Source organism: Melopsittacus undulatus, chromosome 11 (genome assembly GCF_012275295.1).
Source record: "Melopsittacus undulatus isolate bMelUnd1 chromosome 11, bMelUnd1.mat.Z, whole genome shotgun sequence".
Lineage (NCBI taxonomy): Eukaryota > Metazoa > Chordata > Aves > Psittaciformes > Psittaculidae > Melopsittacus > Melopsittacus undulatus.
This window is the reverse complement of record NC_047537.1, coordinates 15,513,922-15,536,964: the sequence shown is the minus strand read 5'-3', so window position 1 is coordinate 15,536,964 and position 23,043 is coordinate 15,513,922. Positions and strand designations below refer to the sequence as shown.

Below are 23,043 nucleotides of genomic sequence, written 5' to 3'. Positions count from 1 at the left end.
TTGGGCATGGTGTTCACCAGGGCACAAGAACTGTAAAGAGCCACCCCTGAAAGGTGATGTAAAGCTGGTATGTCAAGGAGCTCGTTGCTCCTCGTGTGAGTGAGGGCACAAGCCATTAACATAGGAGAAATCAGCTCTTTGAGGGACCTTCCAGAAGGTTTAAGCTCCTGCAAGAGAGGGAAGGCTGAGTCAGGAACTCTCCTTCCCCATGAGGGTTCGAGCTCTGTAAATCCCTTGAACTCATGTTCCAAGTGCTCCATCCCTGTTTGTGGTGCTGGCTGGGTTTCTGATGGCTGCCATGAGAAGAAGCCAGACTAGATGCGATATAAATGCACTTGTCTCAATGTCATCTTTCAAGTTCAGCATAAAGCTGAGTTCTTGGCAACCTGTGCCCTTATTGATCTTATTGCTATGAGCTGCATGGGTTCATTGGTTTTGCCAGATTCTGGAATTAAATCATTATTTCCTATTGTATCAGACTTCCCCTCATCCTTTTCAATTGCATGCAGTAGTTTTCTTTCTGTCTTTAGCCATGGGGCCGTGCTGTTAAATAGCTACTGTGCTATTAGGCCCATTTCTGTGGTCAGCAGTGTGGTTGCTTAATACTCTCCTCTTACCTCTTAATGGAGTTGTGTAGGTTTCCTTGGTGTTTTCAAAGCAATGCGCAAAGTTTAGATGGAAGCTTGGCTAAAAGACCAGGAAATGCTTATTTTCCCCTCCTTTGATTGCTGAAAGCCTCACTGAAAGAAGGAATCAAGTGACTGTGACTCACAGAGTCATCAGGATGTGTATATATGGCCACTAATATTTTTGGATGCAGAGGAAAATGCCCTCAGCACTGAGCTGAACAAACTGCTCATATAGAGCAGCTGGTCCTTTGTGAAGCCCAATTCTAATGCCACGTTACTCCCATCCGTCAGCTTTGGGTTTGAGGCTTTCAAGAAAGGCCTAAACAAAAATAGCATTTGGATTGCCAGCTTTGAGCTGGTGTGGATTTACAGAGGCTGCAGAGCTGGCAAAGAGGGGTTTCCATCATGTGGCAAACGGTAGTGGTCCAAGTGCATAGAATGTATGTTATATAAATAATGCAGCAGTATGATTTGGTGTGTTCGCTCTGCTTTCTGCAGGGAAGCCTCCAGCATTGTCTTGACCCAAATTGTACATGTAAATCAAAGCAATAACTCTTCTGCTGCTCTTAAAAGAGCTGTAAGGAAAGTCCTGCCTTTGAGAACATCAGTGTTCCTTTCTATGCAAGAAAGAGAATAAAGCATTGGAAAATCTGCTTAATCTGCTGTACACAGTGATGCTGATTCACTTGGGATTGTTTAAGGTGATCCTCTTCGCACATCTCTGCAGCAACCAAAGGACTGCAGGGTCAGCTTAAACCACCCCTGTTTGAAGCCATACCCTACTACAAACAGTGACTTTAATGGATGGATGCTCTGAGAAAATCACCAACGCTGCTTCTGCTGCTGCTCTTGTTCAGTTTTATTTGTTTTCTTTTATTAGACAACTGCTTTCCATTATAAATAAATAAGGCATGAAGGTTCTCCATACTGTGACAGAGCTGGTAGCCACGGTCGTGCGTGCGGCTCCTGATGCTTCTTGAGTTTGGGGCACCTGAAAATGCAGAGGGTGGAAGAGCAGAGTGGATGGTGGAGGATGGATTGAGGAGGAGACCTCTGGAGCAGGTATGGTTTGGGCATTGCACTCCTGCCAACTTACCTCCGTGGTTCTCAGTGTAACACAAGAGTGTGTTTTGGGGGCTACTTTTGCATTACCTCCATGGTGAGTGAAAGGAAAGTGGCTCCTCATAACATCAAGACCATGGACTTAGAGGATAATTACGTTTTAACAGTCTTCCCCACTCCAAAGCTGCATTCCCATTTATTCATCTCAGTGTTGCAGAATTCCCAGCCATTCACCCAAGGTTTTGGGATGTAAGCTGGTGAAAACCCAAATCTTGCCGGAAGCTTCTCCAGGCAGGTACAGAATAGGTAGCTTACACTGTGTTTTGTAGCTCTGTGCTCAGGGTGTTGACTAAACTGTAATGAAATGCTGCTTCTCTGCCTAAAACGTGTGTCTGACCATACAAGGTTTGTGAGCAATGGAAACTGGTGATTCCTGAGACTGCAGTGGCCTTTTGGCTGTGTGTGCATGTCTGTGGAAGCAAAAGTGAGGAGGTTTCAGTGCTGGGGATTGCACATGAGAGGTGACAACCTTTGGAGAGAGGATCTCAGCCAAGGAAGGTGATTTTCAGCAGAAACCCTGCAGTCTGTCCTCTCGACTGGGGAGATGTACAGAGCAAAAGTGGGGGGTAATGTGTGGTCAGTGCTACTGCCAGGGCCAGAGCTCCTGGCACTGTGAGATGCTGTATCCTTCTGCTTGCATGCGGGTCACTGGTAATCAGTTCTGCAAGCCCATGCAAGCTGTGCTTAAGGAGTTTGCTACAATGGGGCAATGGCAGCCTCTTGAAGAGCACAGCACAGAGGGCTGGTACCCAGACCATGGGATGGAAGCGTGTCTCTGATACTGTAATAGCACTTCTTGTCTAGCTTATGGGAAAGCCCTGGTCCTTGAGTTCCTACCAGGCACAGTGCTTCACCTGGGGCAGATATAAAGCGAGGAAATCCCATGTGCCTACAAAGTCTGGAGGGTATGGACTGAAACACTACATGACACTGATGAAGACAGAACACTCATCTGTTTCTCTTCAAGTTTTTCCAGTTGCAATAAGCTTGCATTGTAAAATAGCTGAAAAACCTGACTGGTAAGAGAAATGGCTTCAATAGCAAGAACATACTGCCCTTTGGGGAAGGGGAAGGCATAGACGGAACTCTCTTGGATGCAAGCATAGGTTCTAAGCCATCAAACCAAAGTGGGCTGGTGTGCTGGAGCAGCTCCTGGGGTTCTGATGGCTTTTGGTTGACTTTGAAACCCTCCAGCTCTGGGAGGATGCTGGAGGACATCCAGGCTTTTGCTTGCAGATAACTGGGCTGTAAGACAAGCTGCAAAGGGTGGGTGGAGGAGGTGATCCGTGTTCTGTGTGGTGTGGTTTGCTGTTGTGATGTCTGGCAGCGGCAGTCACTCATGCACAGATCTGTCATACGGTTTCTGGAATCCTCTAACTACAATGTACAATTATCCCAACGAGTTGTCCAGAGCTTCCATAAAGAGAATTGAGTCTCTGTGACGTTGTCTTGCTTGTAGACCTCTCAAACCTTCAAAGCAGAGGGGCCACGTGGCGTTTCCTGGGGCTTGAAGAGAAGACGTGGCTGTCGCGATTGCACGTGGGACTTGCGGAGAGGCAGGGGCTCATTTGCTGCTCTTGTTTTTCACCTTTGTGGCATTGATGTCTGCTTTTGTTTTCTGGATGCGGGAGAAGATCTCCTTAAAGAGAGCCTTGTACTCGGGCTGGCTCTGCTCCAGCCGCTTGTCCACAGCCTCCACGTGTTTGCTGATGGTCTTCTCCATGGTTTTCCTCTCTTCCAACTCATGTCCCTCTCCTCGGAAGTCTCTGAAGGAGCTGTCGCGGGAGATGGGCCGGGATGTTTGGACCCCTGTGTGGCGCACACTGTCCTTGTGCTGCCGGCATTTGCTCAGGAGCTCTTCATACTTCTCCAGCAAGGCATGGTACTGCTCATCCACCTCCCTCAGGATGGACATGCCCCTCTTGCGCACGTTGTTAGCATGCAGTGTGTAGTTGCCCTCATGCCGGCTCACAGCATCCTTGGTGACGATGGCATTGAGGGCAGTGTCGCTGCAGCTCTTGCGGACAGGGTGGTTTGGGGAAGGTGTCATTGATGGCCCATGGCTTTTTCCTCCCTCCTCCTCAGAGAGGTCAATGTAGTCGGCTTCTGGGGCGTTATTCAGCGGCTCGAGGAGGGCCTCGGATAAGTTGTCTTCTCTGCTGAGTAAATACTTCTTGACTTGTTTCATCTGCTGTAGCTCCAGGAGCTCTGCTTCCAGCTCCTTGATGCGCAGTTTGCAGTTCTCCATCTCACACACCCGCTGCTCCAGGTCCGAGTACTCCTGAATAACTGAGGTGTATTCTCGCTCAACCCTCTCCTTCCGCTGCTTCTCCTGGTTGACTTGGGACCTGAGGGAGTTCACCATGGCTTGGAGACGTTCATTTTCCCTCTCCAGTGGCTTCTGGTTGAACTCTGTGGAAGAGCTATGGATCTGGAATGCATCCTCATACCTGAAAGAGAAGAAAGATCCTTGATGGTAAGTGACCAAGTGAGAGTCCACGAGGGGCTCCTTGTGTCTTATTGTCATGTAGGTGATTCCACTATGACCAGAGCAAATCCAAGCTCATGGAATGAGATATTCCTCTTCCATGTGCCAGGAGACCACAAGGTGTGGTTGGAGCTGTGCCGCACACAGAGACGAGTCTCTGTCCCAGAGAACCTGCAGTCTCATTTGACAGCAGTGGTGAAAGACAGGAGGGAAATGAAACCCTAGAAGGTGAAAGACTCATCAACCTGGACAAGTCACCAGTGTTGCCATGAAGCAATGATGAACGTTCAAGTTCCATGATTCTGAGCTGAAAGAGGGAGGCTTTAAGTGTTTCCTGCTGCAGTTCAGCAGCTACTCACTGCATCACGGAGCTCACTCGCTGCATCTGCCAACAGCCCCAAGCCCCAGTCAGCCAAAACCCGGAAGCACAGACTCTGCTGTCCTGTGTCTGGGAGATGCTCCAGAGAGAGAGAGGTGGGGGGGGGAATTCAAACTGCAAGGCAGGCAGGTAGAGACTTTGGACATGGTTGAGTTGCCCCTTCATTGCCTGGGGAGTGGTGACAAGCACCACCCCCTTCCCTCAGCTTCTCCTCACTGAAGTGCCCGTGGCATCCTATGTGGTTAGAACAGATTGGAGAAGAGCAAGCACAGTGGCCTTCCCTGGGAGGCAGGACTGGGGGGCAGGGGAGTATTGAACAGATTCCCAAGTTATGGAGGGCAGCCTGACCTTCAGAGCCAGCTGCAGAGCTGCAACTGAACTGAGGTCCTGAGGCACTGGGGAGCTGGGAGGAAAGAACCACAGAGACATTAAGTGGATTTTGCTGGGGGTTAGGTTGTGGCCTCATAAACAGTCCCATTGCTGCTGCAGTAGAAGTGTCTTTTGTTCATATCCTCTGGCAGAGGATTCTCTCAGTTACAGAGCTTATCGATTGCTTATCTATTTAAAGAAGCCTCTGTTGTTGACAAAGCTGAGCAAGAAATGCCCTCACGAGGTCAGTGAATGAACAGTGCCTGGGTTTTAAGGAGGATCGAGTGTGCAATAGTGCTGACAGTGTTTATACAGCACTTGGCAGCATGTGGTGTATCTTGGTGTGTGCCTGGTGCTCCTGGGGGGGGCACTGAAGTCATATAGGACAAAATGCACCATCTCAACTGGTTCCAGTGAGCCAGAAATGCTGGTTCTGTGTATGTGGGGTTTTGTGCCCCCCCCAGAGGATCTAACCCACTACATCCCCTGTTCACAGGCAGAGGAGGTGGGGGAGAAGGTTGGTGGGGTTGCTACAGGCAGGGCTCCGTACCTGGGGCTGGAGCACAGCTCCTTAAGGCAGGGGAAGGTGTGGATGGTTCGGCGCCGCTCCCTCTTCTCCCGCCGGATGCGGAGCTGCTCCAGGCTCCTCATCTCCTCCACCTGTTTCTGCAGCTCCTCCACTTGGTTCTGCAGCCCCTCGATCGTTTCTGTCAAGCTGTGGAGAGAGGAGGGGTTAAAGCAGTGGTAAGGGATTGCGTTAACTTGAAACCCTCTCTCCTCAAACCAGGTGGCTAAAGCAGTCACCTCTGGGACATAAGCACTACCCTGGAATATCCCTGCACTGAAAGCAAGCAGGTGAGCTATTTACTCTCTTCCTCTTGTGTATCACGTAGAGATAAACACAGAGAGACCAGGCAGAGATTCAGTTGTGTTCTGGCTGTGAATGCAGTTTGTAAAACTCCCTCTCAGCACAGTTGTCTGCAAAAGATGCTGCACTGCAAGGACATGGCTTAGACTGTTGTTTCCGGGGATGACCTTGATCATGGGCTTGTTTTAGGAAAGAAGTACTATTGATAAACTGGTGTTTCAGCATGGACTAGCCAGCGTTTCATTAGATGCTGGATCTGTGCCTGGTGTTGCTGCGGGGCTGTGTGCTGGGGACCTCCCTAATACCATTATGTGCCTCTTCTTCAAGGAAACACATCTGAGGAGAGGCTGCCATGGCTTCCTCCTGGCAGCTTCAGACACTGCTTTATCCAACCCTTGTCCCACGGTGTCTGTGCTGTGGTTGACCTCTGCTAACCAGCATCAGTGCAACAAGCTTCTGTTGTAAATAGCCCCAAAACCTGACTGGTAAGAGAATGGCTTCAATAGCAGGGATACGCTGTGCTTTGGGGCAGGGGAGAGGGGAGATGAAGGTCTTTTGGGCACAGCATTGCTGCAGAGGGAGGAGGGGAGGCTGTACCACTGTATCTTCTGTTGGGATGTCTTGCTTTCCAGCACAAGCTTCTGGTTAGCTAGCTCCAGGTCCCGTGCTGTCAGGTCTAGCTGCTCATAGACTTTTGCATGCTGTTCATTCATCTGCCGCAAGGTCTCCAGTTGCTTGGTCAGGTACTGCAGGAAAAAGCCAAACAGAAACACTTCACATCCCAAATCCAGGTTGTACAGCCCTTGTTCCCTCTGATAGTGTGTTCTCTGGCTGATTTGTCCTCTGCCTGGTTGAAATACTCATACCCCCTGCTCACTGTGAATAGTTCTGTGTCTAAAATACCACTGAACTGTCCTCTGTGAAGGGCACTAGGCTCAATCTCTGTCAGCTGCTCTATTATTCCCAGTACCCATGAAAGTTGATAGCCCTGAGACCATGACCCTTCATTGCAGTTGACTGAAATGGACCAGTTGGTTACTGGATTTTCTGACAGATCAATTGCAGGAGATGCAATTCCTTAGGAATTCAGGTAAAAGCTCTGAGTCTGTGAAATATGAGGAGTCCTGTGGCTCCCATGTGTGTGCAGAGCCTTTGCTGTGAGCCTGCCACTGCAAGCTTTCCTCCTGCAAAGACTGGGATTGGGGCATCACTCTCAGCTGGGACCAGATCCCATATCCTACAGTGAGCATGCTTCTGGAGGTGATGGTTAAATCCATCCACCAGTATCCTCAGACATCAGCTCTCAGATCTATGATAAGAGCCTCCATGTGCTGTTGTTGTGAGCTCACTCTGCCCTGTGCCCTTTTAAAGCAGAGGGGTTCCAAGCTTTTTTAACTCACAGATCCCTAGAAGTTTTCCACAGTGGATGAAAAACCTCTTGGCACAGCAGGTTTAAGCCTCTAAGATCACTTCTGTGGGCTCTTAGAAATACTGCTCTGACCCCAAAGGATGCTTGAAACACTGGTTTAGATTGCAGCTTCTGCAGAAAGAGCTATTTTGTGCCTCTAACAAAAGGGGCTATGTTAAGGGGGGTGCCCAGGGGCCAGCTGGGAACAAATGTGATTATGAATAACTGGAATGAAGGGAAAGCTGCAGCAGAGCAAAGGGAAAGGAGTGTGGAGGCTGGTGGATGGGCAGGGAAAGGCTAGATGTGACCCAGATGCAACCTGGTGCTAAAATCTGGTGTGCACATCTGGGCAGAGGGTAGGGATGTGGGAATTGGGAAAATACCAGTTATGGGGAGAAAGAGGCTCTCTCCAGGACTGGGATGAACTTGACCAGACCTTAGTCAATCCCACTTCAGGCACATAGAGAAGATACTTTTAAGTCCCATGCCCTCTGGCATATCCTTTCTGTTGGCATCTGAACTGTTTGCATTGGTGGAAGAGCCCCTTCCCCACCATCACTCTTAGGTGACAGTGGTGACTGAGCAGCTCCATCCCCACCCCTATCCCAGCTGTGTCCCTACCTCGATTTCCTGCACTTGCTCCTCGTTGGTGGCATACATCTGCTGCAGGGAGTCCTCCAGCTCCTTGTTGCGCTCCAGCAGCGTCTTCCCCAGCTCTGCGGCCAAATGCAAGTCTAAAAGGCAAGACAGGACAAAGCTGCTGCAGTTCCTGTGATTCCCCACATGCCACCACATCACACATGGGAATGCTTTGCATGACGTTGGTGTTATTGGCAAGTTTTGACACAGATGCACGCTTATAGGACTGACAAGATCTGGCCTCTTCCATCTTTCTTGGCTGCAGGAGCAAGGGGAGGCCAAGCTCAGGACATCCTCAATGCAATGATTTGGTGCGTGGCTGGCTGTTCTGTACACTGCATAGCCAGGATCAGGCCCGTGGGGCTTGGCTGTGGCAGGTGCTCAGCACCTCCATTCCCTATGACCAAAACCTGTAGGGCTGAAAAGGACTCAGCACCCATTAGAATGAGAGCCTTGGGGATGCTCTGTAAATGATATTGTTATCCCTAATGAAGGGAGTGCCTTGCCTTTGCCATCAGCCCCCATCCATCACTGTTAATAGACTGACAGCAGTAATAAACCTGTGTGTGGCCCCAAGGGCTGGCAGCGCTGGCTGTGTGCTGCACTGACTCGGTCTGTGGCTCTTTCCTCGGGGCAGCTCCAGGGTGAGGACAAACCACTTCATCTTCACTCCCTGCCACCTCTAAACACCCTTTGTAAGCTACTGAAATAGCTGGACTTTAGAAGGGCAGGGGGAAAGAGATGACCACGTAGTTGGCTTAAAGCACTGGGTTTGCTGCCTTCTGGGTAAAGAGAAAGCCTCAAGACCTTTTGGGTCCTTTGGCCAAAGCTTGAGCATGTCAGGTGATGCTGTTTGTGGGCCTGAGATGGCTCAGCTGGCTCTGATAACATCCCTTTGCTTTCACAGGAATCGGTTGTCTTAAACTTGGCCTCCTCTGAGCATGTGGGTTTCTGTTTTCCTGGTTCTTTTAGAGGTGAGTTTTCTATTTTAGAGGTAGCCTGAAAATCTGACCTCTAAAAAGGTAAGGCAACAGGTCCTGGTGTGTGTTTCTCTCTCTGGGATGGTTATTAGGCAGTTTCAGATGCTTAAGGAGAGGCAATTCTGCAGTGTGGGAGGGGACTTGGGTCTCCTGCTCTGGTATTTTCTCAGCCCATCAGTGCTTTGCTCTAGTTTGCAGCTAATTGTGTTTTGTAAAGGCTCTGCCATGGCTAAGAGCAGCTATGCTTTCTTCTAGGGATTGATTTGGTGATGGAGTTGATTGGGAAAGAGGGATACTTGGTCACTAAGGCAAGAAGAAAGATGCTTAGGATGTGTTCTGAGCCTGGGAAATCACTGATCTCTCACACTTCAAATGGTACATCACAAATTGAGGCTCACACTGACCTCTTGGATGTGAGTGTTCACTGAGAGCAGTGCTATTAGTGCTGTCAGTGCTTGAGATGGGGTTTTCCTGATGGATAACACTGTATTGTTGGAAGTGCTGCTGTGTTATTAGCTTGGATGGCACCCATGTTCCGTTCAGTGTGGCTCCCAGATGTGCTCCAGCCAGAGCTGCTCAGTGTGCCCTGAATCACCCTTGTACCAGGGGCATGTGCTCTCCAGCTGTGGCCTTCATTGCAGGCTATTATTCTAGGCTGCAACCTTCTTAATTATAATCCCCCTTGTCACACAGTGACCTGGGCTGAGGGTCACAGCTATCAATGCGATCAAGACATTGGCACATTTCCCCATGGACTTTTCCACCTATTTTCTTCTACCAAGCACTAAATTCCCCCTGTTTCCAAAGTGCCCTTGGGAGACTGAGTGTTTGCTGCACCAGCTGGGGACGGGGAACAGCCGGATGCCACCAGAGTGGAAGGACAATGTGTGCCTTTAAGCTGCTTGGGGCTGTATTGAGTGGCACCACCACCTTTGCCAGAGCCAGCATGTTGCAAATCACATCCCTTGCAGCAAGCAGGGCCCCGGCACAGAGGGCTCTGTGCTGCGCTCCAGGTAATGAGTCAAGTGTGTCCCCGTCCCTGTGGATTACACCAGTGCTCTCCCACCATATGGCATCCAATTTAATCAGCTGGGGTTGAGTTAAGTGGATTAGGCAGTGCAAGATCCTGCATTGTAATTTAAAGGGCTCTGTCAGCAATAATTTAATGGGGGAAAATGGGCAGCGTTTGGGGACGGCTGGGAAAGAGGAAAGAAAGGGGCTGAGCTCCGAGGAGGAAATTGAATCTTCGTTTCCATTTTGAGCATAAGGGCCTGGGAGACTCCGGGCTGGAAGGACATGGGGGAATTGGTTCTTTCAGTGTCTTTTAGCTGCCTCAGTGCTGTCACACACATACATTCACTCACTCTCTGCCTGCCAGCCAGCCCGAGCATCCCCGGTAATCCTGTCTCATCCAGCCCTTGTGCCTGAGTCCAACCCAACCTGTTGGTCTCCCCCAGCCTTTGGGACCATGGGGATGCTGCATGGAAGTGCTTTAATGTTGTCTTTAGACCAGATCCCTCTTGATCTTTGCACTAATTGGGTCTCTGCAGGGGCTGGGCAGCACACAGCTCCTCTCCTTGGAGACCACAGAAACCTGAGGCTGAATGTGAAATTTCAGTAAGTCTGAGGGGGAAAAGGAACAATTTAGGAGTTGGGGGATTCTCTGTGGATAGCACTGTGCTTTCCCCATGGTTTGTCATATTCCTCTGCTTCTCCACTGCCAGATCAGCCAGTGTTGTATGACTTGCCCTAATTTAGCAGATATGCTGATGCCTCCCTTCCCCCTTCTCTTTTGATGCAGAAGGAGAAATAAAGTGGTTGGGAATGACTGCAGTGTGTCCGCTCCGTGTGCGTGATCCCTCCACAGCCTCCGTGCTGAAGACAGTGCTCAGAAATGGGCAACATCCAACTTAAAAGATGGCAGCATTGGTGCTGCCCAAATCCTGTCTGGCTCTGAGTACCACAAGTGCTGCTGTGACCCTTCTAAGTGACACCAGCCAAGGAGACATCCTGTGTCCCCAGACAAAGAGCTGTGCCTATGGAGTGGAGGGAGGGATGGAGGCTGTGTTTCCCTGCAAGCTTCCATGGGAAAGGCGCCTGAGCAAGGAGGGAGGGGAAGAGAAGAGAGACCATATGGTGGGAAGGGAGCGGGAGTTGAATCCCAGCAGTGCTTGGTGGAGGGGAGCGTGTCTGGGCAGTGCGTGCAGGAGCAGCTGTCCTGGAGCTGCCGAGATCAGCAGCAGCTCAGCAATAATTCTGCTAGCTCTGTGCCACCGAGGAAACCTGGGAAACAAATCCTGATCCAAAAGCTGCACCAGGTTGGATATGAGCGGAAGATGCTGAGAAGCACACTGCGGGTATTCCCGCTGCAGGACCCTGTGGCCATACTGGCACAGGCAGAGTGTGCTGCATGGGGCTGCTGCGGAGCTAGGCACTTGCAATGAGGCTCAAAGAGGGTTTGAAGGCATTCCTGCCATCCCAGGGCTGGCCTGCATCTATTGAGCAGTCTTTGTCATAGCCCATGCTTGGAAGTTGTTCCCCCCCCCCCAGCATTTCCTGGTTGTGGCTTTGGGGAAGCACTAGTCTGGTGCCAGGAAGGGGAGGTTTCAGCTGCTCTCTGTATGATGGTGATCCAGTGGCTATTCAGATGGTCCTCACAAATATGACTTTCTGGAGGAAGCCACGAGCTGGAGCATCCACTTTGGGCTTCCCCTCATTGCCTCTCTTGCATCAAGGGATTCATTTGTTCAGGCTGTGAGGGAACATGTTACTGCTCCAAGCACAGGCGAGAAGGATGCTGCGCTTTGCTCCTCACCTTTAAATACACCAACGCAGTCCTCATCCTATGAGAAAGGCAGGCGGTGATAGCAGTCCTTTGACTTGTGGTGCCAAAAAGCACAGGTTTATGGTGCATGTATTTGCATCCTTTTCCAGTTAGCATCTATGAAGGAATTACTTGTGGTCCTTCCTGAAGCGTGGAAGGGCAGCTCCTGCATAGGATGCATATGATGTTACTGCAGGTAATGGTTTCAGAGCAGGGATGAGCTGCTTGCAGAGCTCTGGTGTGGAGAAGTTCAGTGTGTTTGTTAGCTGATGGATGGGGTAGGTTCAGAGTTAAGAACTGATGTTTAGTGCTGTTGATGTTTAATTCAATTGCATTTGCTGTATGCTCCATTACACATGGGTACTTAAGAGTCAAGGGTAGGTGCAATTATTCCTTTTGAAATCTAAATAAATGATGCTGTGCTTGTTTATCCTAGGGTAGGATGTGCTTGCCATTCATTTATTGTTCTTCTTAGTTGCAAAGGATTGTGCTGTCTGTGTATATTACAATGAAGATCAGCTTTTGTATAGCACTTACTGCTGCTCCATGAGAGGTAAAGGAGGCATTCTGTACTTAGCCCTTATAAGACTTTGTAAAGGAACGTGCTAGGGTGCAAATAAGCCAGTGCCATCTGACAGCATCCTGTGAACAACCTGGAAATGCTTTTTCAATGTGCCCGTTCCACAGATAGCGTTTCCCATGGCAAGGCAGAGCTTTCAGAGAGCCACCAGTGTTACTGCTACCCAATCCTCTGTGTTTCTCATGGGGACCTGCCTTTTTGGTGGAAGCAAAAGGCAGGGTTTGCTTTGCAGAGCAGCCCAGTGCAACAAAGGGGAAAGCTGCCCCTGGCAGGGCTGGTGAGAGCAGGCGAGGGGTGTGTGTGAGGCCCCTGCCAGCACAGCCTCCTCCTCCCTCTCCATTCAACCTGTGGCTGTAGCTGGGCTGAGCTGACGTTGGTCACACGAGCGTTTCTGTTGGATAATGAGATTTGCTGGATTTCCTGCTCACTGCTTTCCTTCCTTTCTTTCCCTTTTATTTCTCTTGTGTAATCTGTTATGTTCCCCTGAGCTGCCTTGGGCCAGTTGGCCAGAGGAGGGGAGCGAGGTGGTTTGCAGGGGGCAAAGCAAACACAGTGCAATGAGAGCAGCTCCCTCGGTGCTGCCTGTGGTCCTCTGAGCAAAAGTGGCACCACCAAGGAGTGAAAAGCCCTGATCAGGGGCTCAGGGATGCACGAGCTGTGCTGTGCTGTGCTGCAGGGAGGCCCTCCAGTCTTGTCAGCCCCTGCACTCCCTTCCTTGCTTTCTGCATGTTTCAGTCCTGTTCAGTGTTTCCATTCCATCACCTCTTTTAATTCACAGATGGTCATCAGGCTTTTTATTTGATTGATGCTTGTCTTTTCTTTCTGCCCTCTTATCTTTCTGTGCCCCAAAGCCTCCCCTATACATTAACACTTGAGACCTAGCAGGGCTACCTCTGCTTCTAAGCTGCATGTGTCTATACAAGCACACAGAGAGCAGTCCCATCCCTGTGCCCACAGCAATCAATATGCATTTTGCCAAGTTGTTAGAGCATGATAACACAGAGCTTGTTATCAGGCCATGGTTTGGACCCCAGCTGTGTCTTTCCCTGCTGTTCCTTTATCTAAATGGCCTTGGTGCCTGTGTTTGCTTTGTTAGGCTGAAGCAGTCATCTCCGAGGCTCTGATAGTGCACCTGGATCAGAAGGTGTCCAAAATAAATGCATAGAAGTGGAGCTGTTGAGGAGAAGCAAAGAGGAGTGGGAAAGGCAGCCAGTGCTTTCCTGCATGTATCCCTCCTCCAGGCAGCAAAGCTCCAACTAATTAATTATGTTGGGATGCAGAGAACCATCAAGAGAAGCTTTGACTCTTTTAAAGCTAAAGACACAGACGTGGATTGCTGCCATGTGGCAACCTCCTCTTCCCTGTGTGTCGTGGAGGTCGAACTGACCCAGGATGGACAAGGAGGATGTGCACCAGGGGGACTTTACGTGTTGGCTGCTGCTGCTGCACCACAGTTCTGTGCACGTGCTGAGCCCCGAGCACAGGTGACCTGGGAAGGACAGGTCAGTGTGCTCGTGTGGCAGGGAATGGTGCCCACAGCAATGGGCTGCCACAGCAGGGGCAGCTCTCGTGGTCTCACAACGTGCTCTGCTACTCTGAGCCATTGCCAGGCAACTCATCTGCCCTTGCTGGACCACTGATCCCGAGTGGTTTGATCCCTCAGGGAGCAACCAAGCTCCAGCATGGCTGCCATTTGCACCAAGACCACCACCTGCAGCATGGCTGCTGGTTGCTCCTCTCTGTTGCTCCTCATGTGCTGGAAGCACAAGTACCGAGAATATCTTCCTTCCACAGCCATGTGTGACAGCTAGTGGAGAAACCAGCCTGACCCTCTGCAGCAGCACCAAAAACCTGCAACCCTTCTCTAGCAGACCCTCTGCTTGGCTTTAAAGTGTACCATCTTCCATGCTGCTGCCCCATCACTGCTCCCTTCTCTCCCACTGCTGGAGGATGCTCTGAAGCCCTGTTCCTCCAGTACCTGGTGCCTGGCTTTGGGTACCGGGTGAAGATGCTGCCTATGTGGGGAGGGTTCTCATCTCAGGTGAGTGATGGATTTGTGGAGCTATGCAGGAGGGATGCAGTGCTGTAGCCTTCCAGTTTGTTTGCAAGGAAAGGAAGTGGTTAAATAACTGATGCTGTTGTTTATGTCCATCACTAGTCCTGAGCAGGATGCAGGGCAATACTTCTTTCAGGAGCCCAACCAGTGTCCCTGAAGCAGCTCTGCTGCAGAGCCCGATGCTCAGGGGGATGTGCTGCAGCTTCCTTGTTCTGCCTCATCCTGCAGAGCACAGTGCTCAGCCACCAGCTCCCAGGCCAATGTGCATTCCCAGGATCTTGGCTTTCAGGCCAAGAAGACTTGCAGCACAGCATGATAATGTCCTTGGTCCAGCACCAGCTGCATAACTGGAAGAGGTCAGCATGGACCTGGATACTACACACTCAGACTGTATCCTTCAGGGAGGAGACAACTGAGCAGTGCCAGGGCAGCTGCACTGCACGTGGGGTAAACTAGACGGACATCACAGAAGGCTGCAGAGGAGCAGGCTGTTTAAACCATTAAAAGAACTCTCATCTTTTGGAGAGAAGGTTTGCAACTGTGCTTTAAATATGCATGGAAAAAAAAAAAAACTGGAACAAACTCTAACCTAAAATCAGTTTGAAATTTCCAGCTGTGAAAGACCAGCAGTTGTGTAACATCTGGTCTCATTCCTCCAGGGTATTTTGTACTGGAGATATTTGACTGAATTATTGACTCAGATGTGCGGTTCTGAGCTGGTCAAGTAGCAGCTTTGGAAGCCCTCATGATGTGTTCGATGTGAGCACAGAGATCTGTTGGAGTCAGGCAAGGTGGGAATATACCATGTGCTGCTTTGGGAAAGGTCCTTTAGCAGAGGAGATGGAGTGTGTGCAGGAGTAACCTGTGTGTTAGCATAAGCACTGACACAGCTTTCAGCAGGAGCAGGGTCTGACCCTGGTGCTGTCACAGCTCTGTGTGGCTCCTGACTGTCCCACTGCATCATCAGAGCATCTCCCCTTTCACCAGCCAGCACTGGCTGGTAAGGATGAAAGGAAGAGGGTTGGAAAATGCTGGGATGTGAGGAAAAGCCTCTGAATGCAGGGTGTTAGTGGCTGGTGCCTGGGCTCAGGGCTACTGTGGAGGAAACATCCTTCAGGACTTGGACCATAAATCCTTCATGCACGGCCTTGCCAAGGAGAAACGCCACTGTTAGCGGATTGTTTCAGGATGGGGGATATGGAAAGCTGTTATTTATTATGTTTGGGGTTTGGATTCTTTTTTTTTTTTTCTCTCTTTTTCCTTTTCCAGCTCCTTTTCCTTTAATCCTGCTTCCTCCCACAGCTGGAATTATGTGCCTGGGGTTCAGCAGATGGAGAAAGGAGCTTTTGTGGGAAACCAGGAGGGAGATCCTGCAGGTTACTGGGTGAGACTCTTTTATGCCCCCATTTCTTACTGTCTTCACATAACAGGGGAATTTTTATTCTAGGAAAATACATACATTATATATATAAGAATATGTATTCTTACATTCTTTTGGTTTTCCTTCCCAGATTTGGAGGCTCTCATCCCTCCCTCAGGCTAACCTAGCTGTCATTCCCTTGTCCCCTGTGACTCTTCTAGTCCCTCTTGTCATTCCCAAGCGGCTTGGCAATTAGTCACTGAAAACTTTCCACTTCCATAAGCTACCTGCTGTACTGCACTGCTAAATAAGTAAGTGGCTCAGCTACTGCAGGCAAAACTCTGTCCTTCTGGCTTGCCACTGGGGAGGAAGGACAGCGAGTTAACTGCTATGCTGCTGGAGGACAGGAGAGCTGCATGGCTTGTCCCCTGAGCTGGGATAACTGCATCACGAGAGATAGAATTTGGGTACCAACTGCTCCCCAGCACAGTGAATCCTTTGGGAAAGCTGGTGGTGAATTGGGGCTCTATGGAGCACCCCAGGTGGGCTGGGTAATGCAGTTATGGGTGCTGGTGGGTGCTAGCACCATGTCCCTGGCTTTACCCCCAATGTCACCAGAGCACTGGTGACCCTGTGTCTTTACACGGATGAGTGTGGAGCGGTGCAAGCTCAGCACCTTGTGTCATTTTCCTTCTTAGCATGCAAGCAATCAGATGCTTGGCAGGAGGAGGAGGAATTAAAATAAGATCCTTAAATCTGGAGACCTTTAGAGGTTACAACTGTCAAGTCCTAAGCCTGCATTGCAGATGGTTTGGCCCAAAAGTTTCTATGGCTGAGGATGATCAGTCTTGCAGTGGCAATGAGGTGATGCGCTGGTTCTTGTGCTACTTCTGGTCCTCTGGCTAATTCAGAGCAGTGTGAGGCTGTTCTATTTACACAGGAGGGATCACCCCAGCACTTAGGTGGTATTTAGGCTCCAGACACCATAAGGGTGTCCTTGAGAGCCCTTCTCTTGTGATGTAGCCTGCTCTTTGACTTAGACCGGAATGCTGGCTGTGGGAAGATCAGGGAATGCAGTGGGGTGACTGCAGGAAGGACTTCTCTTGGGAGCTTGCTGCAGGGGAGATGAAAGCTGGAAGTCGCAGGGTTTGGTCTCTGCTCTGTTTGGATCCAGATGTGATGGAGTTGGCACACAGCCCTTCTACACACAAATGCCTCTGATGAACAGAAAAGGTGTCCCCACTTATCCCCAGCTCAGACTCTCTAATTTTAGCTCATTCATTCTCTCAGGCTCTGGCTGCATACTCTGTGCACAGGGTATGATGCAACTGGAGCCACATCATCAGTTCTTGATGGCTGGAAAAGGTTCATCATTGCTGTGTTCCGGCTTTAGTGTGGAGAGGCACAGATTCCCCAGCTCATGGAGGATGAGGCTGTGCCTGAACCAGAGCAGTACTGACACCTGTTCATGCTTAGAAAGCCTGGCAATAAGCAAAGCCATGCTACCAAGCAAACAGAGCTCCATTTTTACCCCTTTCTTCAAATCAGAAAGCCTTTCCAGAGGGAATACCATAAGAATTTAACACCTCAAAGGACACCACTACTGTTTCCTTGTCACTTCTAAGTATCATGGCTGGGATTTGAGTTTCTGCTTCTGTGTTCTAAGGCATCCTGATACAATGCCTTAAACCACACAGGCTTACAGCATGCTAGGAAATGGGTGAGGGAACCTGAAAGACATCAGCTTCATTTGAGGGAGGCTGGAAGGGCCTTGAGGCTGGGGACCTGATCCGGCTGCCTCCAAGGCGTGTGGTGGATTCAGTCAACCACTGTGGTTTTAGGGGAGAAAAAAAGAGGGATTTGGGTTTTTTTTTTTCATGGAAAAATTAGTTACTTCAACAAGGTAAAGCTCTGTGAAGGATGAGGAGGGAAGTAACAGGTACTGAAGTGGAGCTGAAGCTATAATTTCCTTTGTGGTGCTAAAGCAGTTAATTAACACAGTCATCACATTGCTCCCAGTTAAGCCATCTGTTGCTTAGCAAACAGTTTTGGATGTAAATGTCATAAATACTTGATGCTGTGAAATGGTGATAAAGGCCCAGCAACCAACGGGTTCACAGCAGAACCTCCTCTGCTCTCCTTGCTCCAAGAGAAACAGCTCCAAGGCTGTTTCTTGGTTCTCCCACCCCTCACTCCTAAGGAACAGTCTCTAAGCCTCTGCTTTTGTCCTCTGCCTGCCAGGCGTGGGTTTCTGTTCGACCCCGGGCTGTTGACATTCCTACCCTCTTAGTAATGCTGGTCCATGCCCATGCTGCATGGGATGTCTTACACTCTTCTTCCTCCCCCCATTTCCAAACCAACAGCTCCACAGCTGTGCTGTCACCAGAGACCTCTGGATCCTGCTATGGCTATAATGCAAAGGCACAGAGTGTGTGGACAAAGTCTGGCACTGTCCTTCATGATGCTTTGTGCATCATGCAAATTAATTACAGTTGTAATTACCCTGTAGGACCTTTCCAGTTGGCTGGTTTTGGTTAAAGGCTTCCTCATCCCTCCTCCTGTGTTTGTGCAAGCCTGTGCAGCCCCTCTTCATACAGGAGGCTGCAAATCCCACCGCTGGGCTTTGTTTTGAGTCTGTTTTCTTCCAGACCTGGATGTGCTCAAAGGTGGAGGCTGTCCCAGCATCAATCCATCATCCAGAGGCAGTTATTCTGCATTACACTGTTGGGACAGAGTGAGGAACCTGGCCTACAGTGGGAAGGTGGTTTTATTGTTGTGAGCCAGTTGTAAGGTGCCAGTGCTGACTCATGAACCTGACACTAGGGATGGTGTTATGCTCAGAATCAATCTGTCCCACGTTGTCCAACAATCCCTATATTCATCCATGATTCTGCTGTTCCTCAGCCTGCATCCCGCCCTTGGAGCAGTGCCCAGGCCCCTTGTGAGCCATGGGAAGACGTCACCCAGCAATGTGCATTTCTGAGCACTCAAAGGCTGCACTGTTTATTCAGCCGATAGCTCTATCTCCGTGCTCTGCCCTGGCTTCATCTGTGTTCCATGGTCCAGGACCCAGCATCCCGCTATGGATACTTCCTGTTTGCTGATAAACTGGGGTTGAAAACCAGCTGCAGCCATCCCTGGGGAGCTGGATTCATTCCTTGCTGGGCCTCTGCCCTGCAGCTGAAGTTGTGTAAACTTTCAATCATGACATAATGTCCTGGAGCAATGGTGGGCAGAGGCACTTCAGCTGGACCATGCATCCCTGCTGGCAACCCAAAGCACATCTATAACTGTACCTAGAGTGCGATGGAGAGGTACTGGATTCAGGGAGGAATCTTTCCCTGTGGATTGACTGAGCAGTTTGGTTCATTCCTGAGCCAACTGCCATTAAGCAGGTCTTCTTCCAGTTATTTACTTACTGTGTGTTAAGTCAAAATGGTAAGATAAGGAATAGATGCCCCAAATTCCCACAGCCACTGACTGTCCAGCCTCAGGATAAGCATTACACAGAAACAGTGCAAATGTAGGTACAGCTGCTTCAAAACAAACTGTGAGTGAATGTTATCTTCTTGCAAAGCTATTTTTGCTGTTTGAAACTTAGCCTTGATTTTCTCTTTTCCTCCTTCCTAATTTCTCCTGCTTTTTGGCTGGTTGGAAAAGCCTCTAGAAGTAATGAGGGGACTTAAAAGCTGAATCCCTTTGGATTTGGGCTTGGCCAGCAAAAGCTTTTGAGAGACACTTTCAGTACCCTCAGCATAGCAACACAGTATTTCTGATGTGTTAATTCCTACCTAGTGTGTGTGCTAACCCTACCTGCAACTGCTGTGAGATGAAAGCAATGTCCTAACTACCCATTTTTGGTTCTGCCTGCAGCAAGTTTTCAGGGAACCAGCTTCCTTGGGGATGTAACACACCAGGATTTTACCACCCTGCTGCTCACGACAGATCTGGGCTTCCTGCCTCTCTCCATCAGATTTAAACTTTCCACGGCCAGGACAGTGATTTGGAGCAGCAGGGATAAGATTTCCATAGAGGTACCACTACAGGATGAGGCGCTGGCTTTGCCAAGCAAATACGATGCTTGACAGAAGGTATCCCACCCTCCCGAACCCGGGATTTGCCCCCTTTTCTCCCTCCGCATCCCCCTAGCCCGCCATCCCTGGCAGCTTGCGGGGTGTCCCCATCCTTACCCTGCTCCAGGTCCTGCTGGTCGTACCAGGGCTCCTCTTCCTCGCTCTGAAACTCCTCCATCCTGTCGGCGCTCAGCATTTAGCACCAGCGGCCCGGGGAGGCGCGCAGCATCCGCCAGCGGGGACGCCGCCGCCGCGGAGCGGAGCGGGGAGGGATGCAGGGATGCGGGCGGGGATGCGGCCTCGGTGCCCGCGCAGGGAAGAGGGTGGCACGACGTGGCAGCCTGTGCCTTGCCGCTCCCCCGGCTCTGCCTGCCCGGGGAGGCGGCTTCCTCCTGCCTCCAGGGCCGGGGGAGGCTCCGGAGGGGATGAAGAGGGGACGTGGCGGCCGGGGCGGGGGACACGGCTTGCCCGGGGCTGGGGGATGCACAAAGGAAGGAAGAGGGCCCGGCGCAGCCAGGCAGATCCTCTCTCCGCAGCTCGGTGGAGACCTCTAGCATGGAAATGCTGCAAGGAAACCCGGCGACAGGGAAGGGGGAGGCGAGCAGAGACCGGCCTCCTTCTCCTCCTTCTCCTCCTTCTTCTCCTCCTCCTCCTCCTCTCTGCCCAGCCCTGCCTGGGGCTGTAGGGACCTGGGTTTGGGGCTGGCAGTTTGGTACGGAGGAGGGAGCTGCCCCGCAGTTCCCCCTTGCGATGATGCCTCCTGCTGGGTCGCAGCATCCCGGGAAGGGCAGTTGGGAGCAGGTCTTGCTCCAGCGCTGGCTGGGATGTGGAGGGTGTCCTGGCCTTGCCATGGGCTTCTCTGTGACTTTGGGCAAGTCTCAGGGCCCGTCAGAGCGGATGTTAGTGGTTCTCTGTCTTGGTAGGTTTGGATGGGTTGATTTTCAAGGAGGTGGTTGTTGCTAAGCTCCCTGGCTGGGGCTGTGAGAGGGGAACCCCCATACCAATAGTCCCGTAGCATCACCTTAGCGTTGTGTCTTCCCTAGCCCTTCATCCTGGTTTGCACCCTGATGAGAAACAAGTGCTTTGGGATGTGGGTTTCTCTCTTCTTTTGATAAAGGACAAGCTCTTGTGTCTTTCCAAAGGGTGAAAGGAGCTTAAAATTGAGGGAAGTGAGTTTTTGCAGAGGTTTGAGGAGGAAACACATCTGTTACATACAAGTTCAGAAAGACTTGGGATTTTGATTCTTGCTTTTCAGCTTAGGGCAATGAAGTTAGCGAAGGGGCCTTTTCTCCTCCTTGCTACTGTGGAGTTTGGTGCAAGGGGCTTTATTTGCCCTTGTCAGCCCTGGCATCCATCAGAGACTCCAAGGTCCAAATGAGCTCACGTGTCAGTGGGTTTAGATGATTATTTTAGTGTTTATTTGCCTTCTGTGCGATGAAAGCCCTGGGTTTTTACTGGCTCACGTTACCTTGCAGCGCTGCCAACAGGGAAGGCAATGGAAGATGTTCACGCAAGAGCAGCAGACTGTGCATCCAGAAAAGATGGGATCTGTGTCAGAAAACTCCAGCCAGTCCAGCAGTGACAAGCAGCTGGGGGCCCCTGGGTGATTAAAGCAGTGGCTAGTACTGAGCTCATGAGTACAGCAGCAGAGGAGGCAGATAAAGCAGGGAATGAAAGAGAAGTAGTAGATTATTCCTCTCCCTGTCTCTCTCATAGACCTCTCTATACCCATCAATATATCTGCAACATTTAGGGAAGTCTTTTGCTTTAATGCAGTTACAGACCAGGACCGAGGAGTTTCCTTTGACCTGGCATTTATAACTCAGCACAGATAATCAATCACACTTGGGATGTGTGTGTGAAAGCCACCTCTGCCTGGCTCCTAGATCTTTATCTAAGCAACTTTAATACAGAAATGAGAAACCCTTCATTTTCTCCTGCCTGTCGGTGTTGAAGAGGCATTTACACAATGCCCTTATAGCATGCTTCAGGTCAGCTCTGAAGCTGTTGGACTCAATGGGGGTTCTTGTAGGTCTCTTCCAACCGAGCTCTTCTATTATTTGTGCCATAGAATTGCCTGTGAGAAGGGTTCTGCTCCTAACTAGAAATTATTTGCATTTATCTATGTAGTGTTGCCATATGAGTGAGTGCTTGGATGCAGATCCCTTGGCTCTTTGGCAGCAAAAGCCAGGCAACAAGATCTTGGGAAAGCATTTTCCTGTAGATCTCACACGGATGTCTCAGATCTGACCTGTCACTCAGTACAATCAAACACTGGTGGTTCCCATCCAGGTTATATGCCAGCAAAATGAGAATTCCCAGAGTCTGCCCCAGCTGGGGAGTGAGCAGATTGCTTTCTTTTGCCAAACCCATTGGAATTGCCTCATTTCCCCTGAAGAAAGGAGGTTTGCAGGGCTGAGCGTGTGAAATGTAACGTAGCGACACTCGGAAGCCCTGCTTGCCCTTCAGTGCAGAAAGCAATGGGGATAGCTTCAAAGGAAACACTGGATCGCCTCAAAGAGCTGCTTTTAAAGTGGTGAGTGAGGACCAAATCCTGAATTCCCAGTCCGCAGGGTTATAAATCCACCTCTCCTTGCAGGTGGGTTGAATTCCATTAGGGTTAATGGGCCACTGTGTGCAGTGAGCTGGTTACAAAGGTGCTTGCACAGGGCACTTGTGGCAATCCTGCTTGTTCCTGGCCTGTTTCAAGGCAGGAGTAGGGTTGCTGGAGCCGACCATTCCCAGCATCCTGCTGCTCTCCCAGACCATCCAGGCTTGGGACCAGGCTCTCGGGAGCTGTTACAGGGTTTGTGCCTGAGAGCAGCCAAGCAAAGGGGCTTCAGGGGACAAAGGATGCAGGGAGAAGGGGCAAGATGGGGCTTAAGGGGGAGAGAAAGCAAAAGGTGGGGAAGAAGAGAAGGGGAATGTCAGGAAGGCGAAGGATGGAGGAGGTGGAGGGAGCCTATGCCAGAGGGGAGAGTGAGGAAGGGCTGGAAGACGAGGGGAAAATGAGGAATGCCGTGCTCTGCCGCAGGGCCTCATGGAGCGACGATGAGGGAGGGTGTAGGGGAGCACCGCCATGGGGAGCCGGGAAGGGGATGGCGGGAGGGAAGGGGTGAAGTGGGGAAGGAGCTGCAGCCAGCGATGGGCAGGGAGGGGAGATGGAGGAGGAGGAGGAGGATGGAGCCCGCTGGGCGGGATGGAGGCCTGGCGGGGGAGGAGCCGCGGCCGAGGGAGGAGTGAGGGGATGCGGGAGGAGGGGAGGGAG

At 50.6% G+C, this 23,043-nt stretch overlaps 1 protein-coding gene across 1 annotated transcript; it reads right to left on the bottom strand.

The window, feature by feature from the left end:
• Nucleotides 1-1,464: 1,464 nt before the first annotated feature.
• CDR2L (cerebellar degeneration related protein 2 like) lies at nucleotides 1,465-20,315 on the bottom strand. The gene is made up of 5 exons (XM_005144245.3): nucleotides 19,893-20,315; nucleotides 7,885-7,997; nucleotides 6,453-6,601; nucleotides 5,538-5,702; nucleotides 1,465-4,201 (listed from the first exon to the last, which is right to left on the bottom strand). The coding sequence occupies exons 1-5, from the start codon at nucleotides 19,969-19,971 to the stop codon at nucleotides 3,316-3,318; spliced, it is 1,392 nt and encodes a 463-aa protein (XP_005144302.1). The 5' UTR covers nucleotides 19,972-20,315; the 3' UTR covers nucleotides 1,465-3,315.
• Between the last annotated feature and the right edge of the window lie 2,728 nt (nucleotides 20,316-23,043).